This window comes from Garra rufa, chromosome 17, assembly GCF_049309525.1.
Source record: "Garra rufa chromosome 17, GarRuf1.0, whole genome shotgun sequence".
Lineage (NCBI taxonomy): Eukaryota > Metazoa > Chordata > Actinopteri > Cypriniformes > Cyprinidae > Garra > Garra rufa.
Genome location: NC_133377.1, coordinates 24,710,961 through 24,734,244, shown reverse-complemented (window position 1 = coordinate 24,734,244; position 23,284 = coordinate 24,710,961). Strand labels below are relative to the sequence as shown.

General features: G+C 42.1%; 1 protein-coding gene across 1 annotated transcript in view; it reads right to left on the bottom strand.

The window, feature by feature from the left end:
- LOC141289955 (potassium voltage-gated channel subfamily KQT member 4) overlaps positions 1–23,284 on the bottom strand; it is a 75,485-nt gene that overhangs the window by 30,024 nt on the left and 22,177 nt on the right. Inside the window, exon 2 of the mRNA XM_073822149.1 lies at positions 2,893–2,983. Coding sequence (XP_073678250.1) covers positions 2,893–2,983 — 91 coding nt within the window. The remainder of the gene's footprint in view (positions 1–2,892; positions 2,984–23,284) is intronic.

The following is a 23,284-nucleotide window of genomic DNA, read 5'->3' as shown; positions in this document are numbered from 1 at the left end:
CTTCTTTTAAATGTGACAGTTTTTTATTTCTGTAATGCTTGTTAAACAAGTTTAAATGTATGTAATATTGTAAATTATGCTGTATTCACCAGAATAAACTAATTTGTCTTATATTTTTGCCTATGGATGTTCTTGCTTATTAATAAATGTTTACCTTTTCATTATTGCTGTTGTAATTCTGTGTGTTATTTTTAATTTCCTGCCTATTTTAATTTAGCAATATAATAATTTTTAAACAATAGTAGACTTAAATAAAACAACCCATAATGTTGGGTAAAAACATTAAACCCAACCAGCTGGGTCAAAATAAACCGGCATGTGTTCAGCCCAATATTTACCTAGCCCTAGAATTAGAGATGCACCGATTGCAATTTTCTTGGCCGATTCCGATTCGGATTTTTTAGTAAGTGTGACCTGCCGATTCCGATTTTTGCCGATTCCGATTTTTACTGTAATGAAAGCATATACAGAAATATTTTCTTTAATTAAATTTATTTTATAATAAAATAAATTAATAAACATTACAGGATCTTCTTACAACAAAATAACTTTAACAACAAAATAAAGTGCTTTGTGCCTTCGAAAAAGGTAAAAAATTAGTTCCTGTAATAGTTATACTAGTAACAAAAATCTTTTTGGTATTTTATAATAAAAGAAATGAATAAACATTACAGCATCTTCTCATAATAAAAATTTTAACAAAATAAAGTGCTCTGAGCCTGGAAAACATTAGAAATAAAATATAAGTAACAAAGCATGCTTACTTACAAAAATCTACTTTTCTTCAATTAATTTTATATGGATTTTTTAAAACATTAATTACAGAATCGTCTCACAACAATAACTTTGAAAACAAAAAGTGCACTGTGTCTTCAAACAGGTAGAAATAGCAATGCTAGTACTAAATCTATTACTTGAGCATTAATGGCCAATGTTTTTTGATAAAGAGAAGCATTTCTGCCTTGTCATCAGTTAATCCAGCGGTACTACACTAAGGAACATTCATTCCCATATTTGCGCTACATCACCGTATACAGCGTCTTCACACACAGATGAAATTTACTGCATCTGTAAATAAACACAATTTAATTTCACGTCGCGCACGCTTTAATGACCTTCATATGGAACATATATATATATATATATATATGCTCGCTTCGAAATATTTCAGTGTGTGAAGAGGCTGTATGCGGTGGCGCAGCGAAAATATGTGAATGAATGAAAGTGTAGTAAACGTGAACGGATTTCCCCTGCTCAGGGAGTAGGGAGCAATGAACACTATGCAGGGACCATGTCAATCGGAACACATTTTATTCACAGATCTTACTTCTAACGAGCGGGTTATCTGAGTCAGGTGTGTTAACTACGAGAAACAACAAAATACGCAGAGCGAGGGGCACAATCTACCACCTTCGACACTTTGGCGAGGTTTGGTTTAGACTCGGAGCGCTAGCTTTAGCCGCTTTCCTCTTTTCAAACTGGGCATATTCAGCTGAGTGATGGTTCTGATGATGGAAGTGTCTTATTAGGTTTGTTGTTACGAAAGGTGTTTGTGGTTGTTCCCTCACGTTGTATTTTGGCCTTATAATTGTTACAAACTGCGATCTTTGTGTCATCTTCACTCACACCAACGACATGTTTACACTCGACTGTGAGTGCGCGCGCGTAGCTGTGACGTAATTGCATGCGCCACTGGCAATAAAGGGATCGGCTAGGAATCGGTAAGAGGAGAAATTGACCGTCCGGTCACCGATCAGGGCCGATCATGCGAAAAACCGGCCGATTCCGATCTCTAGCCGGTCAATCGGTGCATCTCTACCTAGAATTATACCATCTAGGTACGAAAAAAGCCTGGCCATTCAAAAGTAGCTGTGCCTTAAAATAAATCAACATATAAATTGCTAATATTTGATTAGTAGATGTTTTACCAGGGTCAAATGTTTTTGAGACATTTTTAAAAGCGTGAAACAGGTTTAACTTTTTTCCTGTCTGATGCCTTTGATGTCACCACTAAGGAAAGCTGCTAGCGAAATGTTTGGGACTGTGCATGTTCTTGTGGTGTCATGAACAAAATCAGCATTGTTTTGATATAATTTTCCTCAAGAGTGATTGTTATTGTTAGGCTGTTTAAAGGGATAGTTCACCCAAAAATGAAAATTCTGTCATCAATTACTCATCATTTATTACTCCCCCACAACCCCCTAAGACCTTTGTTAATCTTTGGAACACAAATGAAGATTATTTTGATAAAATCTGTGAGCTTTCCGACCCTGCATAGACACACAAAGTATTCTGAGGGTGAGCAATTAATGACTTTTTTTTTTAGGTTAACTAATCCTTTAAGGCAGCAGTTCTCAATTCCAGTCCTCGCGCCCCACCGCTCTGCACATTTTGCATGTCTCTCTTAGTTAACACACCTGATTCAGATAACCAGCTCATTAGAAGTGAGGTCCGTGCAGGAACTGCGATCCGATTGACGTGGTCCCTGCAAAGTGTTCATTGCTCCCTGCTCCCTAAGCGGGGGAAATCTGTTTACTATACTTCGAAACATTCATTCACATATTTGCGCTACGTCACCGCATGTAGCGTCTTCACACACAGATGAAACTTACTAGAGAAGTGTGACATAAGTGCATTTGTAAATAAATGCATTTTAAATTTACGTCTCGCACGCTTTAATGACCTTCAAATGGAACACATACGCTCGCTTCGAACTAATGAATAATGGCGGAATATCCTGTGATGTCCACTTCGAAGGGCAGTAACGTTGGAATAGAACAAACGTCGGAAGCGATGCGTGAAACACACAAAATGTGCAGAGCGGTGGGTCGCGAGGACTGGAATTGGGAACCGCTGCTTTAAGGTATAGTTGGTGTCATTTTAACCCCTTACCAGGATGAAGAGCCCCTCGTTGGCAAATTTATGATGGTCTGGGATGGTGGAGAAAACAGAAAGCACCAGACAGCTGAACACTAGGAGAAAACTGAAACACAAACAAACACACACAAACTAACAGATCAAAATACAATACAAAACTGGGATGAGTAATAATTTAGCATGTAAAACAGTTATTTTATAATTATTATTTTTTAGTCTATACTACCAAACCTCAGGAAACAATAGGAAAAATAAAAACACATATATCACAGCAAAGACTGACCAAAAACATAAAAAACAAACATATGTTCTACACATACTGATGAATATTGGCCTTTGGTAGATGGAGAAACTCGCCATGGCACCCCATAATCCAAGCTGGCATTCAGCTCATTCACACAGATGCTCTTAATCACTGCTGTCACAGACCCCGCTTGGAAAGCCCAGCATGCCCACTCAAAATGGAGTGGATAAAAGCAGAGATTACAGCCACTTCCTGCTATTTCTCGGGAGCACTCACACTCTTTGGGAAAAGGGGGCCTTTCGCAAGAACTGGGGCTCCCGGACAGCTCCAGGTGCTCCCAGCTGAAGCTCCGCAAAGTAAAAGCTGGATTCACCCCGCGGTTCTCAGAGAAGCTCTTGGAGTCCGATTGGCTCCGTGCAAGCAGCTGCTGCTGGGGATGATGCCAAACCGGACACATCTGGCCCACTCGCTCACACGGCTCTGCGTTACCGCTCGCTCATACCCGCTGACTTACTTGTCAGTTTAGCAATTTACCTCTACGAGGAGAGAATGAAAGTGTTCAGCTGTGTTCTTGGGTGCAATGTGACGGTTAGGAGCAACAGCAAGATGATTCAAATAGTCACAACAAAAGAACCTTGTTGCCTAATAAGGCCCATAAGGATGTTTGAAATACAACTCCTGGGGCTTTTTTTCACAATCAATTATTGATAGAAACAGTAAGATGCTAATAGCACAAACTCTAAGGAATGAAGAGCATTACGAGACTGACAGATCTAAATGAGCCGCTGTACACTGATTCACTCAGAAAAGAGGAAGGAGACAGAGATAGGCAGACAGCCAGGGGGGTGTTCCATAAAATAAGTTTACCAAATAAGTCAGGCTTATTTCAGTTATTCTGACTTATTTTGAGCCAAATCAAGTGACAATAAGTCAGACTAACTGAAAAAAGCCTGGCTTATTTTGTAAACTTGTTTTATGGAACACCCCCCAGTTCATGTCTTCATCAAAATACAGTAGCCTACTGTTAGATGATGTTCAGGTGACTTCAGAAGAGGCTGTAAACACTTAAAAAAGGCCAAAGATAATAATACTCTATTTCTAAAGTTTACCATCCCAAAGAATGAGTCAAGACCTAAAAAAAAAAAACAAATCCAGCAAGGAGGCCACGGATAAACCTGTAATCCATGCCTTCGTGTGTTGGATGGAAAAAAGCGAATCATGGGTGAGTGGAAACACCTGTTGTTTAAGTAAACAAAAACAGGATTAATAATACATGGATTTAAGTGCTAATTTAACACGCACAAACACTATTTAATGGACTTGGTTTCTGGAGACATTTTTGAAAGGTTGAAATTTCGCCCATTTGCAGTTTGGAGTGCAAGAAAAGAACTATGACTTTAAGCAAACACGATCAACACTTACAAAAAAATATATTTTTAGACTTTTCTGAGTGTATATATATATATATATAGATTGAAAGATTGGTCTAATAAAAACATATCAAAGATTATGGGAACTATTATGGTATTGATCTGAAGTCATTTAGTTTTAAACATGCTCCTCAAACATTCTTTATGCATAAATAATAATTTTGGAAAACCTCAGAAGACTAAAAGGTCACTTCATCCCTGAACCGTTTTTGCTGAGCGTGACTCATTACTGCCAAACTAATGTACTGTAGGTAAAATGATCCCTCATAAAACAACAGACTGAAAAAAAAGAGGCCAAAAGCACTGAAAGCCAAGGCCCAGTTTCCCAGTCCTGAATCATCAACAATCTGACTGGATGGCCAGAGGAAGAAAATGCCCAGAAACTGCTTAGCTGCCCCCAGTAGGTTTCCATCAAAAAACGATGAACGCAGTAAAAAAAAAATAGATACATTAGAGCATGCAAAGACCATGTGCGGCTAGCATTTCAGCTGAGAAGCAAGTTTTGAACCCAACCTCCAAGCCCAAAGTCAATCTGGCAAAAGCAGAAATCAAATACTCAACTCAGCAGAAATGACAGTCTCGTGAGGTGAAAACAATGCAGTGCCACGCGTGTTTGTATTTCCTGGTAAGCACATGATTTGACTTTAAGTCATGTCGATACCATCCTCTGATGGTATGCCTGTGTTGACAATTGGTCCAGGTAGAAATTTTAGAAATTGCTATTAAGGTTCACAAATTATTACAAAGAAACAGCTCAAGTACAAAAAGACTGAAACAGTATTTTCTCGTAAAATGTACTACAATAATCTGTTTTAGTTACAAAATAATAATAAAAATGTACAGTGTAGGAAAAAAACTTTTCAGAAGCTAACCCTGTGAAATCAACAAATGAACAAACGTCAACTTTGGACCTTGTAAATGCAATTTTTGTTGTTGTTGTTGTTGTTGTTGTTACTTTTGTGTTCTCATTTTATATTATAATATATATGAATAATTATTCAAATACATTTGGATAAATGTCAGACACACAATCAGTCAAAAGTTTCTGAACAGTAAGATTTTTAATCTATTTTAAAGCCTCTTTTGCTCACCAAGCCTGCATTTATTTGATCCAGCACAGCAAAAACAGTGAAATGTTGAAATATTTAAACTGTTTACTATTTGAATAGATTTTAAAATGTATGAATAATTTTTTTCAGGATTTTTTGATCAGTAGAAAGATCCAGAGATAAGCATTTATCTGAAATAAATTGTTCAAAAGTGATGATAAAGATATTTATAATGTTGCAAAAGATTTCTACTTTAGACAAATACTATTCTTCTGAACTTTCTATTCATCAAAGAAACCTGAAAAATTCTATTCATAATAATAATAATAATAATTAATGTCTTTGAGCAGCAAATCAGAATATTAGAATGATTTCTGAAAGATCACTGTGACTGCAGTAATGATGCTAGTAATTTAGCTTTAAAATCACAGGAATAAATTACATTTTAAAATATATTCAAATAGAAAACAATATAGTAAAATAGTGAAAATATTTCAGAGTGTTTTTGCTGTAGTTTGGATCAATTGCAGACTTGGTGAGCAGAAGAGACTTCTTTAAAAAACATAAAAAATCTTACTGTTCAAAAACTTTTGATTGGTAGTGTATATGGAATAGTAGCATTCGTGAATGCAACAGAATGTAACAAAATGTTAAATACATAAAATTTTAATTATTGTTATTATTAGTAGTAGTATTGACTATGGGAGAAGAAAATAAGAGAAGACTATAAGAGAAGAAAAAAAGCATAATATGAAAGCGAGTAAATGTTTATTTTTGCATAAACTTTTTAATTCGAGTTAAGCTGCTCACTTTAACCAACAATTTATCCATCATCAGACATTTCATACAGAATCCAAATAATCCATCCATCCAATAAAACATAAATCATTAGAATCTCTAATAAGAAGGCTTTATGTCTTTTAAGTAACATCTTCTCTAGTTTTTTAAAACTGAATATGGGTTATGAAATAATCCTCGTACGCAGCATGACCCGTTTCGTTTTCTCATTCTCTGCGATACATTAAGATGAAGTATGCTGTAATGGACCCTGCTGTGGTCCTCATTAGGCTAAATCTTAGGCTAAATTCATCACTTGGACTGTTAATATGCCATAAAAGCCACAGCGAGATGAAAGCATGAGGACATAGATATGGGCCATGTGGGTAAACAGAGGGGATGATGAATAGGGAGGGCTTTACACATTGCTGAGCTGGACTCTGTAGACTGCACACCACAAAACATCTGCGCATAAAGCCAGAGTCTCTGACCCTAATTCAATCGAGGCAAGCTGATGGACCAGGTATCAGTTACACAACGAGAGAGAGATAAACATTAAGCTACGGTAAGGGTGGAAGAAGGATAAATGTTTGGAAATAGAAAAAGCGGAAGGTGTCACATGATTTACCTAGGATGACAATAAGCACGCAGAATGATACGTAGATGGGTTAAAATGCTAGAAAACAAATAGTATAGCAAATCAGAGAAAGAAGAGGAAAAAGATTGCACCTCTAAGCAGAGGACAAAGGTGGCAGCAGTGGAAAGCTCTATAAATATCCACGTGCCTTGAATTGTGACAGCCTGCAAATTTGTCCAGTACACACAACCACATTGTTAATGCTGCGAGGTATCTGTGGGGAATATACGAAAAGGAAAGAAAGGCTGAAGACGCAAAAAAAGATGAATGCCTTGATACTGTACAAGGCTTTATATAGTACAATTACGTGTGTATGGTAACCTGAACAAAAGAGAGAACCTCTAAACATCTGTCCATGTCACTGTTTAAAATGATTACCTCGAGCAAATACCAATTTCTTTCATTATTGTAGTCATTTTGCCTTGCTTAGTAATGTGAAATCCTAACAATATACAGCTTTCAGGCAGAATGAAGCAGCGTAAGCAATGTAGACAGCGTCGTGAATTGAGAGATTTCTGTTAACTGCATACATTTCTGACTAATGGATGAAGAACTTTTAATAACACACAAGTAATTCTTTAACTATAGGCAAAAAAACAACAACTGTAAATAGTCATTAACAGAAGCCAGAGACACTTAAGATGGAAGAAAAGAGAAGAAAATACTGTAGCAGGCAGATCAAGCTCACTATTCACGATCTTAAATACCGAATTGCAGGTTGGGGGTTTAAATGAATGCATCTCTGAGGGGAGCTGACTGTGTTTACAAGTTTAGATGGTATTTTCGTTTCATCTTACTTCAATATAATGCATATTAATGTAGTATTTATAAGCAAAGTGCAGCTTTGTTTACTGTATTGCTGCTGATCCATAAGCGCTACCTGCTGTCAGAGAATAAATTTGCATTCTCATTCAGCCCGTCTGCTGTTTTTGTTACGTTCAGATGTTTCACACAGTATAGTTCTACAACTATACTGTTTTTGCATTAGATTTTGAAATGATACTAATCTAATTTACATCGAAATCTGTTTTTGATAAAACTGCCCAGTACTACTTAAAGCTAAAACTTGTCATATCTTAAAAAAGTTGACATTCCAGGGGCTATATATGTAGCATTTTTGTTTGGATCATGATTAAAATGCAGTGGTTTTGCAACTGTTTCATGCATTCTGATTAATATAAAGGCACAGTCAGGGAAAACGTGATAAACTCTGAAACCAAGAATTCTAAAAAAACAAACAAAACAAAAAAATCTGATACAAACTTTCAGGAAAGCAAGCAATTCATCTTACTCCAGCTTTTTTATAACAAAAAACTTTTATTTTAAATTTATTTATTTATTTTTTAAATAGGACTGGTTCAATCCCATTCAACTCTTCCCAGCATGCACTAGGGCATGAATAATTAATACAGTTGCATTGTTTGACCATTTACCTCGACCCCTATATAGGACAAGAGGTCTAGAGAATAGATGGATGGATAGATTGATGTTTCTCCATTTCCCGGTTTATTTACATTGTTATAGGGTATCTTGTCATGCTTTTGTCTGCATATAACACTTTGGATGGAATATCAATTTACTATATTACTTTACTTTAAATTATTAAAGGGGACATCAGATGCAAAATTAACTTTTACATGGTGTCAACAAGCTGTTTTTATTTTCTGAGCAGTATGACGCCATACTGTTCAGGCCCCGCCCACGACCACTGATGGACTGTCTCATATTAGCATATTTCCGCCCTCAGCCAGTTGTACGCTGTCCACCATTTTCTCCATGGTCGAGCAGCTATAGCGACAACAATGTCTAATAAACAATGCAGGTGTTTTGTATTTGAATGCAAAAGTGAAAATAAGAGTCTTCATTTTCTCCCAACATCAGAGTCATTGAGGACGCAAGTTTTGTTTTTGATGGGAGAGGGATGGGTTGGTAGCAGCTTATTATCATTTAAAGTGGCATGCACCAAAACGGAAGACTGAACAGAGCTGTTTGTGACAAGATACAAAGGGTGTTGTTTTAAACAACCATTAAGGAATTTTAAAGTATTTTGCAGACATTTCACGAAGACCCTAAAGAATCATACCAACTTGTGGAAAATGGGCATCCAATGTCCCTTTTAAATATTGTCAGGACAGCTTGAACTAACTGAAAAATACTGCAAAAAAAAAAAAAAAACAATCTTCTTAATCAGTATTATTGTCTATTTTTATAGTAATTTTTTTTTTAAATCCCAAGGCCTTTTCTTACTCCATTTACAAAAAGTGTTTTCTTGTTTCAAACATATTTAAGACAAAATTTATGTTATTATATATATATATATATATATATATATATATATATATAATAACATAAATTTTGATTTTACATTGATTTTACATTTTATATATATATATATATATATATAAAATGTAAAATCAATGTAAAATCAAAATTATTTTATTAAAAATAGTTAAAAATAATATGAATTAAGTTTAAATCCATGCAAACTGTTGACCGATTTTCTTTAAATCAACAAATATTACTGCAAAATATGGTGGGTCTTTACAGTATTGAAAATTAAAAATACAACTGTTCAAGTGAGGGGAAACATCTTGCTGAAGCATAAATAAACACAAGGCACAGGTTTGGCAACACAAGCTCTGCTGGGAAACTGCGTAAAACCAAACAATCCATCCATAATGCAAATCTGTTATCCACAGTCTTGAAAGCTGCTTGCTAAGTTCATAATAATTCATTTAATTGTAAAGTGGAGTTGGAAGTCAGTGTTTATTACACTGTACACAGTTGTGAAAGATGTCAAAAAGAAGAAGCAGGAGCAGACAACACAATGGGAAGTACAGCGCTACCATAGCTGCAACCAGTCTGGAAAGCATAAATTCTGAATGTCAGCGAAACAGGGTTAACACTGATAGATACCGATCATACAAACAGAAATACTATCAGTGAAAATGAGCACAGACACTTCCCAGAAGAAATCACAGGCTAAAGCTACTGAATCATGAAAAACTGCCCTGCATGGGAAATGAGGTTATTATGAGGTCACTTAAATGTTTTTAATAGCACACTTCACATCTGGAAAGGAAACGATAGCTTTTGCTCAAGTCCTCAATGTTGTTTAGTTCAGTTTTATGTTTTGCTTGACTTAAAGCAACAGTATAAGCAAAAGTGAATTCATGGTCATTATTTACTCACCCTCATGTCATTCCAAAACTGTATCAGGAACACAAAAGTAACATTTTTTGAATCATTACCACACAAGATCATTATAAGCATTGAAAGAGAATTGCGACTTTTTATCTCACAATTCAGTTTCTTGCAATTCTAAGAAATAAAGAACTATAATCACAGATATAAACACAAAAGTCAGACTCTTTTCTTGCAATTCTGAGTTTACATCTCGCAATTCTGACTTTTTTCCATACCATAATTCCAGTTTTCCTTCTGCCACAGAATAAAAAAAATCACAAAAGAGTTTAAATTATTATTTTCTCTTGCAGTGCTAACCAAACATAAATTCAGAAATGCGAGAAAGTCAGAATTGTAAGATAAAAAGAAAAAAAATATTTTGTTTTTATTCAGAGGCTAAAGTAGGCTTCCATACCTTTGTGTAAGGAGCAAACCAGGAAAAAAAGTGTTTATTCACCTTTGCTAAAGCTCGCACCCAGACTACTATTACGACAATTCTATGCTGTTGTAGTGTTTTTTTTTACTGCATATTCAGCTATGAGAGTAGCCTTTATTAAAGAGACTTTATGTAACTGCTAGATCATAAATTACTTCATTTTAATCAGATCACTGATATACTGTTGTGCCAACTGCAAATGGCATCTATCAGTGTGTCTCCACTATTCATTCATGTCACACATCCATTCACCAACACACACACACACACACACACACACATATACACCCTGTGGCCTTCTGAACACACTCTACTATCTGGAAACTCTCATTCACGCTATAGTTTGAAAGGGCACAATCACAGGCCACTGAGTCGCGGTATTGTGAGTGGGATATATGCTGAGCTTGCTGAGTGGAAAAGCAGAAGAGCAGTGAGAGATGTTAATTGGACGGCAGAAGGATGATGAGAGGCTTGACATTTACAGACAATACTGTTACCATGAGCAGACAATTAGAGAATCCTCTCCAGATCCTGAACAAACAGGATGTCACACACAAAAACTTCTAACCTTCCGTGTTACCACGTCTGCAATTTTATATTGAAAAACAATATATTTTCGATATATACGGTTGAGGTCATAAGTTTACATACACCTTGCCGAATGTGCAAAATGTTTCAACACACAAAATGCATGTTATTTTTTATTTCACATTAAAGACGTTTACATATAGCCCACAAAAAAAAAAATAGCTGAATTTATAAAAATTACCCTGTTCAAAAGTTTACATACACTTGATGTTGTTTTTTTGTTTGTTTTTTGTTTAGTGATAGTTGTTCATGAGTCCCTTGTTTGTCCTGAAGTGCCCGCTATTCTTCAGGTCCCATAAATTCTTTGGTTTTTCAGCATTTTTGTATATTTGAATCGTTTCCAACAATGACTGTTTGATTTTGAGATCCATCTTTTCACACTGAGGACAACTGAGAGACTCATATGCAACTATTACAGAATATGTATTTTGTGAAAATATCACGTTTTTACTGAAATGTGCCTAACATTTCAATTTCACACAAACTTGCACAAAAGATTTGAAGCTGTGTGCTTTCAAAATACACACATCTTGCACACTTGCAGTCTTTCACATGCACAGTTCATTGCCCAGATTTCCAGTATTTATGTGCTGACATTTCACCGCTCAATGCACTGCTAACGTCACTCCTAAAAGCCCAAAGCCTTGCAAAATATAATGCCTTTATTTACACATGAGGTGAAGAGAAGCCGGTGCACGTGGCCCACAGCTCTGTCAAAGAAGCTTTGATTTAATGCAGACTTGTTTCTAAATATGTCCTCATTTCTCCCTGTCATTACTGCAGCGCTGGGATGGCCGAATGGTAATATTTCAGCAGCATCCACTTACCTGCACACTTTTATGTTCTGTAGTTCCTGATCAGTTCCCTTCCGGGAACTCTACACTGCGTCCTGAAACGCTGTGGGGAACGCCATTGGCGGGCCGCACTCTGAGTCATGTCCAACGTCCAATGAGAAACGGGAGTGACGTCACAGGCGCGGTGACGTCATCGACCAGGAAGTATAAAAGCACGTGCGTTTGAAGCTGGCGTCAGCTTTTGTCATTCAGCGAGAGCGCTCTGTGTTATTGTCTGTCTGATCTGCATTCTGCTGTTTTTCAGTGCCAATTGCACTACTTTTATTTGAGCAGAAATGCCTGGGGGAAAACGTTCTTTTAAGAACGAGCGTTCTTTTCAGAACGAGAGAACAATGGCGGTTCAGCAGCCACATAGACGGTGTGTCCCTCCCTGCCAACGCTTCATTGTTGGTGGGGATACACACGATCTATGTGTGGTCTGCTTGGGAGCGGAGCACGCTAGGTCAGCCCTTGAGGGGGCTGGCTGCCCGCAGTGCGAGCGGATGCCGCTGCGGTTGCTCCGTTCCCGGAAAGCCCTCTTTGAGGAGGGGGCTTTCATTAGCGTTCCCCGCGGGTCTGGCCCCGCTTCCGTCGAGGCGGAGCGGCAGCTGCACTCGTGGGGTTCGCAGCTAGATCTGCTGGAGGGAGTTGAGACGGGTGATCCCCTATCTCTCTCCTCACCCAGCGGATCATATGACCTCCTCTTGGATGAGGAAGCCCGCACTGCGGTTCCTTCCCTCCGAGAGGAGGAGTCGGCGCTTCTCCTGTCTTCCTCCGAGGAGGTTGACATAGAGAGCGTCGATCTCCCACAACCGCCCCCCCGATCACCCCAGTATGAGGAGCTGGTGGAGGTGCTGACGAGCGCGGTGGCCAAACTCAATATCAGCTGGTCACCCGCTCCAGATCCAGAGCCCCAGGCGAGCAGGCTTGATGAGCGCTTCCTGAGGGCTAAATCAGCACCTCCCAAACGGAGCCTTCCCTTTTTCCCCGACCTCCATAAAGAAATCGCGAGGTCGTGGGATAAGCCGTATTCCTCTCGTCTCTACTCCCCCGCCTCAGATTACTACGGTAATGTGGGGGGGATGGAGGGATACGGCTACAGGGCGATGCCTCAGGTCGAGCAGACACTAGCGAGCTATCTGTCTCCCGGCCTGGCATCGTCCCTGAAGGCTCCGTCCTTGCCCACCAAGCCATTAAAAGTAACATCAGGCTTGATGGGCAAGGCTTATGCGGCAGCAGGTCAGGCTGGTGCATGTTTACACACCATGTCTGTGCTCCAGGCGTACCAAGCCGACCTGCTGAAGGAGCTTAGTGATGGCGAGGAGGTGAGCGTGTCAGAGATGCGTAGGACCGCTGATCTGGCGCTTCGGGCCACCAAGGAGACCGCTCGCGCTGTTGGGCGGTCTATGGCAGCCTTGGTGGCCGCGGAGAGGCATCTCTGGCTGACCCTGTCCGACATGAAAGAGAAGGACAGGGTCACGCTCCTGGACGCCCCCCTGCACCCCGCTGGCCTCTTCGGTGACTCTGTTGACACAGTTGTCAACAGGCACCAGGAGGCCCGTAGGCAGGCAGCGGCGTTCCAGCGCTACCTCCCTCGCCGCACTTTCTCCTCTGGGGCTGCCGCACGGGAGCAGCCCCAGCCGCACTCCAGCTCCTCACACAGGGAGACCCAGAAAAGGAGCGTTGCTACCCGTCCCCTCCGGCGCGGCCTAGAGGGCGGGCTCAGCAACGCTCCAAGCCGGGGTCCTCGAAGACTAGGCCCGACCTGAGGGTCGTCCTACAGTCCAAGAGGGCCTCGGCTAAAAGGCCCTGATGGTCGTGGCCCAGGGCCAATGAGGGCAGCCCCTCTCGAAGATTCAGGTGCCTCACCGCCTCTGAGGAGTACGGTGACCACCTCTCTTCGGGGCCCTCAGGAGATTCGTCAGCTAACCCTGCCGGTGTTACAGGGCGCGGCAGTCTCCCGCGAACATCATTCTCTGGTCCTTCCGCCCGGAAACGTAGCGGAACCAGAGAGTTCGCCACCCCCACGGGGGTCTCGAGAACGCTCACTTCAGGTGCATCCTGCCAGTTCGCTGCTACAGGTCACCAAGTTAGCTCCTCTTATAAATCCAGAGACCAGTCTCGAGAGGCTGGTTCCCTTAGTAGAATTTCTGGCAGCGTGGAAACTACTGCCAAATATTTCTATGTGGGTCCTGCGTACTGTAGAGAAAGGTTATTCCATTCAATTCGGCGCCAGGCCGCCACCTTTCAGCGGGGTATTTCCTACTCTGGTAGGCCCCGAGCAGGCTCTGGTATTGGAACAGGAAGTGAATACTCTCCTGAGGAAGGAGGCCATCGAGGTGGTCCCTCCTCAGTACAGAGAAGCCGGGTTCTACAGCCGGTACTTCATTGTTCCCAAGAAGGATGGGGGCCTGCGGCCCATTTTAGATCTCAGACAGCTAAACCTCTCAGTAAGAAAACTGAAGTTCAAAATGTTGACTGTCAAACAGGTCGTGTCTCAAATCAGGTCCGAGGACTGGTTTGTCACGATAGATCTGAAAGACGCATACTTTCACGTCTCCATCCTTCCTCAACACCGGAAGTTTCTCAGGTTCGCTTTCAGGGGCAAAGCTTACCAATACAGAGTTCTTCCGTTCGGCCTAGCACTCTCTCCCCGAACTTTCACGAAGTGTGTGGATGCTGCTCTGGCTCCATTGCGACTCCAGGGCATCCGCATACTCAACTACATAGACGACTGGCTCATTCTAACCAGTTCAGAACAGTTAGCGGCTCAACATCGAGATGTTGTTCTTGCTCACATGAAAAAGCTGGGGTTGAGACTCAACGCCAAGAAAAGTGTGCTATCTCCATTACAGAGAACCACTTATCTAGGTGTAATCTGGGATTCGACCACGATGCAGGCACGATTGTCACCTGCTCGGATAGACTCGATCCTTACTGCAGTAAATGCGGTCAAACTAGGCCTGCTACTCACTGTCAAACAGTTCCAAGTACTGTTAGGTCTTATGGCAGCTGCATCCAACGTGATACCTCTTGGACTGCTGTACATGAGACCACTGCAGTGGTGGCTCAAAACCAAAGGGTTTTCCCCGAGGGGGAACCCATTCCGCAAGATCAAGGTCACGCGGCGCTGCCTACGTGCCTTAGTCATGTGGAAGAAGCCCTGGTTCCTACTACAAGGTCCAGTGCTGGGAGCTCCTTGCCGCCGCGTCACGCTAGCGACAGATGCATCCCTCACCGGGTGGGGAGCGGTCATGAGTGGCCGCTCCGCCCAAGGCCTATGGAACGACCAGCATCACTCCTGGCACATAAATTGCCTAGAGATGTTGGCAGTGTTCCTGGCTCTGAAGCATTTCCTTCCAGACCTGAGAAACCGTCACGTGCTGGTCCGCACGGACAACACGGCGGTGGTCTACTATATAAACCACCAGGGAGGTCTGCGTTCACGCCCCTTATACAAGCTGGCGTACCAGATCATCCTGTGGTCACAAGGGAAGCTTCTCTCATTGAGAGCAGTTCACATTCCTGGACGTCTCAATGTGGGAGCAGACGTCCTGTCGAGGCAGGGGCTGAGGCCCGGGGAATGGATGCTTCACCCTCAGGTGGTGAAGCAGATATGGAGAGTCTTTGGTCAAGCCCAAGTGGACCTCTTTGCGACTCAGGAGACATCGCAATGTCCCCTTTGGTACTCTCTAGTTCCTCCAGCTCCTCTCGGACTGGATGCCATGGTACAGACGTGGCCGAGGCTTCGTCTGTATGCTTTTCCCCCGATCGCTCTGCTCCCGGGAGTTCTGGAAAGAGTGCGCCGGTACGGTGTACGGCTGCTGCTAGTAGCCCCGTACTGGCCGGCCCGAGTATGGTTCTCGGATATAATCGCCCTCCTCGACGGCTCTCCGTGGGAGATTCCCGTCAGGAGCGACCTTCTTTCTCAAGCTGGGGGCGCAATACGCCACCCCCACCCAGAGAAATGGAAGTTATGGGTGTGGCCCCTGAGGGGGCACAGCTCATAGAAGCTGGTCTCTCAACCGAGGTTGCTGAGACCATCCTTCAATCCAGAGCTCCCTCTACGAGGAAACTTTATGGCCTAAAGTGGAACCTGTTTGCGTCCTGGTGTCACGAACGCCACTCAAACCCAGTCCACTGCCCAATTGGTACAGTGCTGGAGTTCCTGCAAACTCGTTTGTCCGCTGGGTTAGCTCACTCCACCCTGAAGGTGTACGTGGCGGCTATATCGGCTTACCACGCCCCTCAGGGCGGCCTTTCAGTGGGCAGAAACCCCCTGGTCTCACGTTTCCTCCGCGGTGCACTCAGGCTGAGGCCTCGTGCAAGACCGAGAGTCCCTACATGGGACCTGGCTGTGGTATTAGAAGCGCTGTGTAAGCCTCCCTTCGAGCCTCTGGAGGAGGCCTCCGATCGGATGCTTACCCTAAAAACAGCACTGCTGTTGGCGCTGACATCTCTTAAGAGAGTTGGGGACCTGCAGGCCCTTTCAGTGGCCCCTTCCTATATTGACTTTGCCCCAGGGTTGGCCAAAGCATTCCTCTACCCAAGAGCTGGGTACACACCCAAGGTCCCCTCAGTAACACCACAGCCAATAACGCTGTTAGCGTTTTATCCTCCTCCATTCGTGGAGCACGACCAGAGGAAGTATAACTTAATGTGTCCAGTAAGAGCACTAGACACTTATGTCCACAGAGCTGCCCTGTGGCGTAAATCAGAGCAATTGTTTGTCTGTTACGGCCCCCCTAAGAGGGGGTGCCCGGCTTCCAAGCCTACTATCAGTAAATGGATCGTTGATGCCATCTCTACTGCATACGAGTCCTCTGGTCTCCCATCACCGATGGGAGTCAAGGCTCACTCAACTCGAGGCGTCGCAGCCTCCAAAGCTCTGATGGCAGGTGTCCCAATCAAGGACATCTGCAGTGCGGCGGGTTGGTCCTCACCTCTTACGTTCGTCAGATTCTACGAACTAGACCTCAGAGCCACTCCGGGCTCAGTCATCCTTCAGCCCTAGCACTAAGGCTAGTCCCAAGAGGTCAAAAGGCGCTTTCCTTTGAGTAAGGAAAGGAGTTTTTACCCCTTTTTGGTTCTGGCAATTTCCCCAGACAAAGGCGTATGACTCCCCTCTACAGCCTCGTGTGCCCGAGGGCCGAGGCTTGTATTCCTCGTGTCTGGTGGTCGATCACAGACAGAGATGAGTTCCAGTGTCCTGGCAGGATTACCAGGCACTCCCTATGTCCCTCTTGTACTGGCTATACGCAGACAACGGACTACCATTTCTCCTCGTGTGCCTGAGGGCCGAGGAGCATCTTCTCCCTCTGCACTGGTCATATGACAGGCAGCGGTCGAGAACCTCAGCCTCGTGTGCCTGAGGGCCGAGGCCTTTATCCCTCTCGTCTGGTGGTGGATCACAGACAGAGATGAATTCCAGTGCCCTGGCAAGGTCACCAGGCACTTCTTGCGTCCCTCTTGTACTGGCTGTAATGCAGACAAAGGACCACTATCTTTCCTCGCGTGCCCAAGGGCCGAGGAATCCTTTTCTCCCCCTGCGCTGGTCTGCTGACAGGCAGCGGTTGAGATCCCTAGCCTCGTGTGCCTGAGGGCCGAGGCCTATTCTATCCCTCGTGTCTGGTGGCTGATCACAGACAGAGATGAATTCCAGTGCCCTGGCAAGGTCACCAGGCACTTCTTGCGTCCCTCTTGTACTGGCTGTAACGCAGACAATGGATCGCCACTTCTCCTCGAGTGCCCGAGGGCCGAGGAGCATTTCTCCCCCTGCACTGGTCGTGTGACAGGCAGCGGTCGAGAACCCTATCCTCGTGTGCCTGAGGGCCGAGGTCTCTTATCCCTCTTGTCTGGTGGTGGATCACAGACAGAGATGAATTCCAGTGCCCTGGCAAGATCACCAGGCACTTCTCGTGTCCCTCTTGTACTGGCTGTAATGCAGACAAAGGACCACCATCTCTCCTCGTGCGCCCGAGGGCCGAGGAACTTTTTTCTCCCCCTGCACTGGTCTGAGGACAGGCAGCGGTTGAGAATCCTAGCCTCGCGTGCCTAAGGCCGAGGCCTACTCTATCCCTCTTGTCTGGTGGCTGATCACAGACAGAGATGAATTCCAGTGCCCTGGCAAGATCACCAGGCACTTCTCGTGTCCCTCTTGTACTGGCTGCAACGCAGACAAAGGACCACATCTCTCCTCGTGTGCCTGAGGGCCGAGGCTCATTATCCCTCTTGTCTGGTGATGGGTCACAGACAGAGGTGGATTACCACTCGCGTCCTGGCAAGATCACCAGGCGGAGTTACTACAGTGTCTCATCAGGTAAGTATTGCTAGACACTGTCCCTTCTCGGTCTTGCGAGACCAGACGAAGGATGACATGACCTCGTGGGCTCGAGGGCCGAGGTCTCTTTCCCTCTGATCTGGTGGGCTCCACAGTCAGAGATGTATTACCACCCATGTCCTGGCAGGATCCCCAGGCTGAGGTTTGTAATGTACTAACGCTGTCTTTTTTTTTTTTTTTTTTTTCCCCCCTTGTTCTAGCAGACACTAGGCAGGGTGCGGAAATTATGGGGACGTTGATACCTCGTTCCCCACAGCGTTTCAGGACGCAGTGTAGAGTTCCCGGAAGGGAACGTCTCAGGTTACGTATGTAACCCTGGTTCCCTGAGGGAACGAGACACTGCGTCTCGGACCATAATTCCCGCATCCCTGCTGCGCTCGCTTCATGCCTATGAGCTGACGCCAGCTTCAAACGCACGTGCTTTTATACTTCCTGGTCGATGACGTCACCGCGCCTGTGACGTCACTCCCGTTTCTCATTGGACGTTGGACATGACTCAGAGTGCGGCCCGCCAATGGCGTTCCCCACAGCGTTTCAGGACGCAGTGTCTCGTTCCCTCAGGGAACCAGGGTTACATACGTAACCTGAGACGATTTTAAGTCTGTGATCTAAACTAAATATAAATATAGTGCCACAAACCATACCAAAGTCACATATCAGTACATGTTACATGAATCAAAAATAGTCTCAAAATAAATAGCTCTCACACCGTATACTGTTCAAAAACGTTTGAGTGGTACTGTAAGATTTTTTTTTAAGTCTCTTCTGCTCACCAAGCCTGTATATTTGATCTTAAGTACTGCAAAGACAGTAAAATTTTGAAATATTTTTACTATTTAAAATAACTGTTTTCTATTTGAAAATGTAATTTATTCCTGTGGTCAAAGCTACATTTTTAGCATCATTACTCCAGTCTTCAGCGTCACATGATCCTTCAGAAAGCATTCAAATATGCTGATTTACTGTTTAAGAAACATTCATTAATTAATAATAATTCATAATCCAAAGATCAGCATTTATCTGATATAAAGAGCTTTTGTAACATTACACACTTTACCATTCAAAAGCTTCGAGTCAGTATCTTTTATTTAGCAAGGATGCTCCAAATTAATCAAAAGTGATGATAAAGACATTTATAATGTTACAAAAGATTTCTATTTCTATAGCAAATCAGAATATTAGAATCATTTCTGAAAGATCATGTGACTGGAGTAATGATGCTAAACATTCAGCATTGAAATCACAGGAATAAACTACATTTTAAAACATATTGAATAAATCGAATAAATACAGGCTTGATGAGCAGAAGAGGCTTCTTTAAAAAAAAAAAAAAAAAAAAAAAAAAACATTAAAAACTTTTGACTGGTAGTGTATTTCCTTCATATATCTATTACACTCCAAACTGTGTGCTTTCTACTCTTTTAAATTACTATTATTTGATTGTATTGGAGATACCACTCACTAATAGCCTTGCTCACACAAAAAACACTGCATTATGTATTATTTAGAAATATACAAATATTTTTGCAGTTTGAATACTATGCTCTGTGGGACAGCTAAATATTTCCACTTATTTCTGAGCATTTATTCATTACTCGATTCCACTTTGTATGGATTAGGACTACAAATCATTCTTTTGATTAAGAGTAACACGTTGGGCATGGAGCACGGATAATTGCTTAATAGGTGCACGGTCAAGTCGAGGTCTTTGTTCGGTTAGAGAAGTGAAACTGCAACTAAATTGTCAGAAAGTGGCAGAACTTCTGTTCATTTAGTGGGAATTTCCTTTAGTGGATTATGAGATTTACAGGTACTGGTCAGTGGATTGAACAACAACAAAAGAAAGAAGTGGTTTTAGCATTTGACCTGTGGCTGACCGGATTAAGATGTTTAGGAATTCAAGGGTGTGAGAAAAAGAAAAAGGTTACACATCTTTGGTGGTCAGCGGCAAAGCTTTTATGTGGGAGGTAATGACTTTAAAAAGACAGTTCACCCAAAAACGGAAATTACCCCATGATTTGCTCACTCTCAAGCCATCGTAGGTGTATATGACTTGTTTTTTTTTACACGAATGCAATCAAAGTTATATTTAAATAATGTCCTGGCTCTTCCCTTTATAATGGCAGTTAATGGGGTTTAAGATTTTGAAGCCCAATAAAATGCATCCATAATAAAAATACTCCACACGGCTCTGGAGGGTTAATAAAGGCCTTTCCGAAGCAAATCAATGCATTTTTTAAAGAAAAATATCTATATTTAAAACTTTATTAACCGTAATCTCTAGCTTCTGCTAACTGTCGTCCACGCGTCCATGAGAGAGTTAATACATTAACTAATGTTAACTAATGGTAAATGTGAATTTATTTGGTAAATGTGTTTCGATAGTAGTTTATGTACGTCTTCTTGTCATATATATACAGTCAAGCCCGAAATTATTCATACCCCTGGCAAATTCTGACTTAAAGTTACTTTTATTCAACCAGCAAGTTTTTTTGACCGGAAATGACACAGGCTTCTCCCAAAAGATAATAAGACGATGTAAAAGAGGCATCATTGTGGAAAAAAATATTCTCAGCTTTTATTTACATTTGAACAAAAAGTGGCCTGTCCAAAATTATTCATACCCTTTGCAAACTGTCACAGTCTATGGGAAAATCCAAAGTCCAAGCTGTTCTAAAGCATCCTAATTACCCTGATTCATTGGGAACAGCTGTTTTAATCAACTGAACAGGTGAAAAACAGAAGCTCTCTGCTGTTGGTTTGTGGACAGTCATGGCTAAGACTAAGGAGCTCACTGAGGACCTGCGGCTGCGCATTGTGGCTGCTCACTAGTCAGGAAAGGGCTATAAGACCATATCTAAATGTTTTGAAGTTCCAGTGCAAAGTATTATTAAAAAATACAAGACATTAAAAAATCTCAGAGGACATGGTCGGAAGCCAAAAGTGACACCTGTGCTGGCCAGAAGGATAGTGAGAGAAGTAAAAAAAGAATCCAAGGATCACCACCAAGGCCATCCTGATGAATCTGGGCTCTGCTGGTGGCAACATCTCAAGGCAGACAGTCCAACAGAGACCGCACACCGCTGGGTTTCGGACACAGACCAAGGAGGACACCACTTCTCCAGATAAGGCACACAAAAGCCAGCTTGGCCTTTGCAAATGCTCATCTGGACAAAGAAGACTTCTGGTCTTCTGTTTTATGGTCAGATGAAACAAAAATTGAATTGTTTGGCCTGATGTAGCCATCATTTGGTGTAAAAAAGGAGAAGCTCTCAACTCTAAGAACACCATCCCCACTGTCAAACATGGTGGTGGGAACCTAATGTTTTGGGGGTGTTTTTCAGCCGGTGGACCAGGGAACCTAATCACAGTAAACGGCACCATGAAAAAGGAGCAATACATCAAAATTCTCAACAACAACATCAGACAGTCTGCAGAGAAACATAGCCTTGGGCACCAGTGGACATTTCAGCATGACAACGACCCAAAACACACAGCAAAAGTGGTGAAGAAATGGTTAGCAGACAAAAATATTAATGTTTTGCAGTGGCCCAGCCAGAGTCCTGACTTAAATCCAGTTGAGAATCTGTGGAGGGAGCTAAAGATCAGGGTGATGGCAAGGAGACCCTCCAACCTGAAAGAGTTGGAGCTCAATGCTAAAGATGAATGGGCAAAAATACCAGTGGAGACATGCAAAAAGCTGTTTAGCAATTATAGGAAGCGTTTGATTGCTGTAATAGCCAATAAAGGCTTTTCTATCGATTATTAAGAAGGGTATGAATAATTTTGGACATGCCACTTTTTGTTCAAATGTAAATAAAAGATGAGTAATAATTTTTTTCCACAATGATGCCTCTTGTACATCGTCTTATTATCTTCTGGAAGACGTCTGTGTCATTTCTAATCAAATTCATTTCGGGATTGACTGTATATACCAAAAATTGTATCTACTTCAAGTGAGTGTATGCATTTTTGTGTGTATTACAATTATGTACACACAAACACACACTATTTATGTAGTATCCTAAAAAGTGCATAACACTGTGGGTGGAGGAAAGAACAAAAAAACCCTAAAACAGTTCCTAGAAATAAGCGCCCCCTGAATTATATAAAAAGATTTAGCCAATCAAAGTTACACAAGCCTGATCACGAAGTGTCAGTGTCTCTGTTCGGCTGAGATGTCACAGAAGCGTCCCTCTGACCCTCTGGTGGGAACGTTCTTTTGAAGACAGCCTTATTAACAGACAAGCGATGGGAGCATCTGGCAGCAAAGAAGAGACGTTTATAGAGCATGCCAAATGCTATCTCACCATTACGCTTATCATTCGAAGTACTATTTACAAGATCAGCGGGCTACCATCTTTGACCAAGACTTCAAACATGGACCTTCTGGTTCATCTAAACGACTGCTGAGGCACGCAAGAGTGTAATCAAGGGTGCAGCACCTTGTCAACGCTGCTCAAACTGACACAAAACACAGAACAGAGACTCCACCGCTGCTGTCTCATCACTAGAGGTTTAACCTGGAGTTTCTGATACAGTTACAGTTTGTATCAGCAAACACATGTTAGATACATGATATTCCCCCATCTAACCTAACAGAGATGTTTGAACAAAGTAGAAAAGTATGTTCTTCTTTAGAAATTTAATCAGCAAGGATGCATTACTTTTAAAAAAAAGTGTTACACTTACAAGGTTGAATCCTGAGAATCCTAAAAAAACAACTATGGTTTCCAGAAAAATACTAAGCAGCAGAACTGTTTTCAACACTGATAACAAAAATAAAGAAATCAAAAATAGCATGACCAGATGCATTTCTTGGATGCAAGATATTAGCATGACTTTCTAATGGCTGTCTTTTTATCTTAGAACTACACTCTTAAAAAT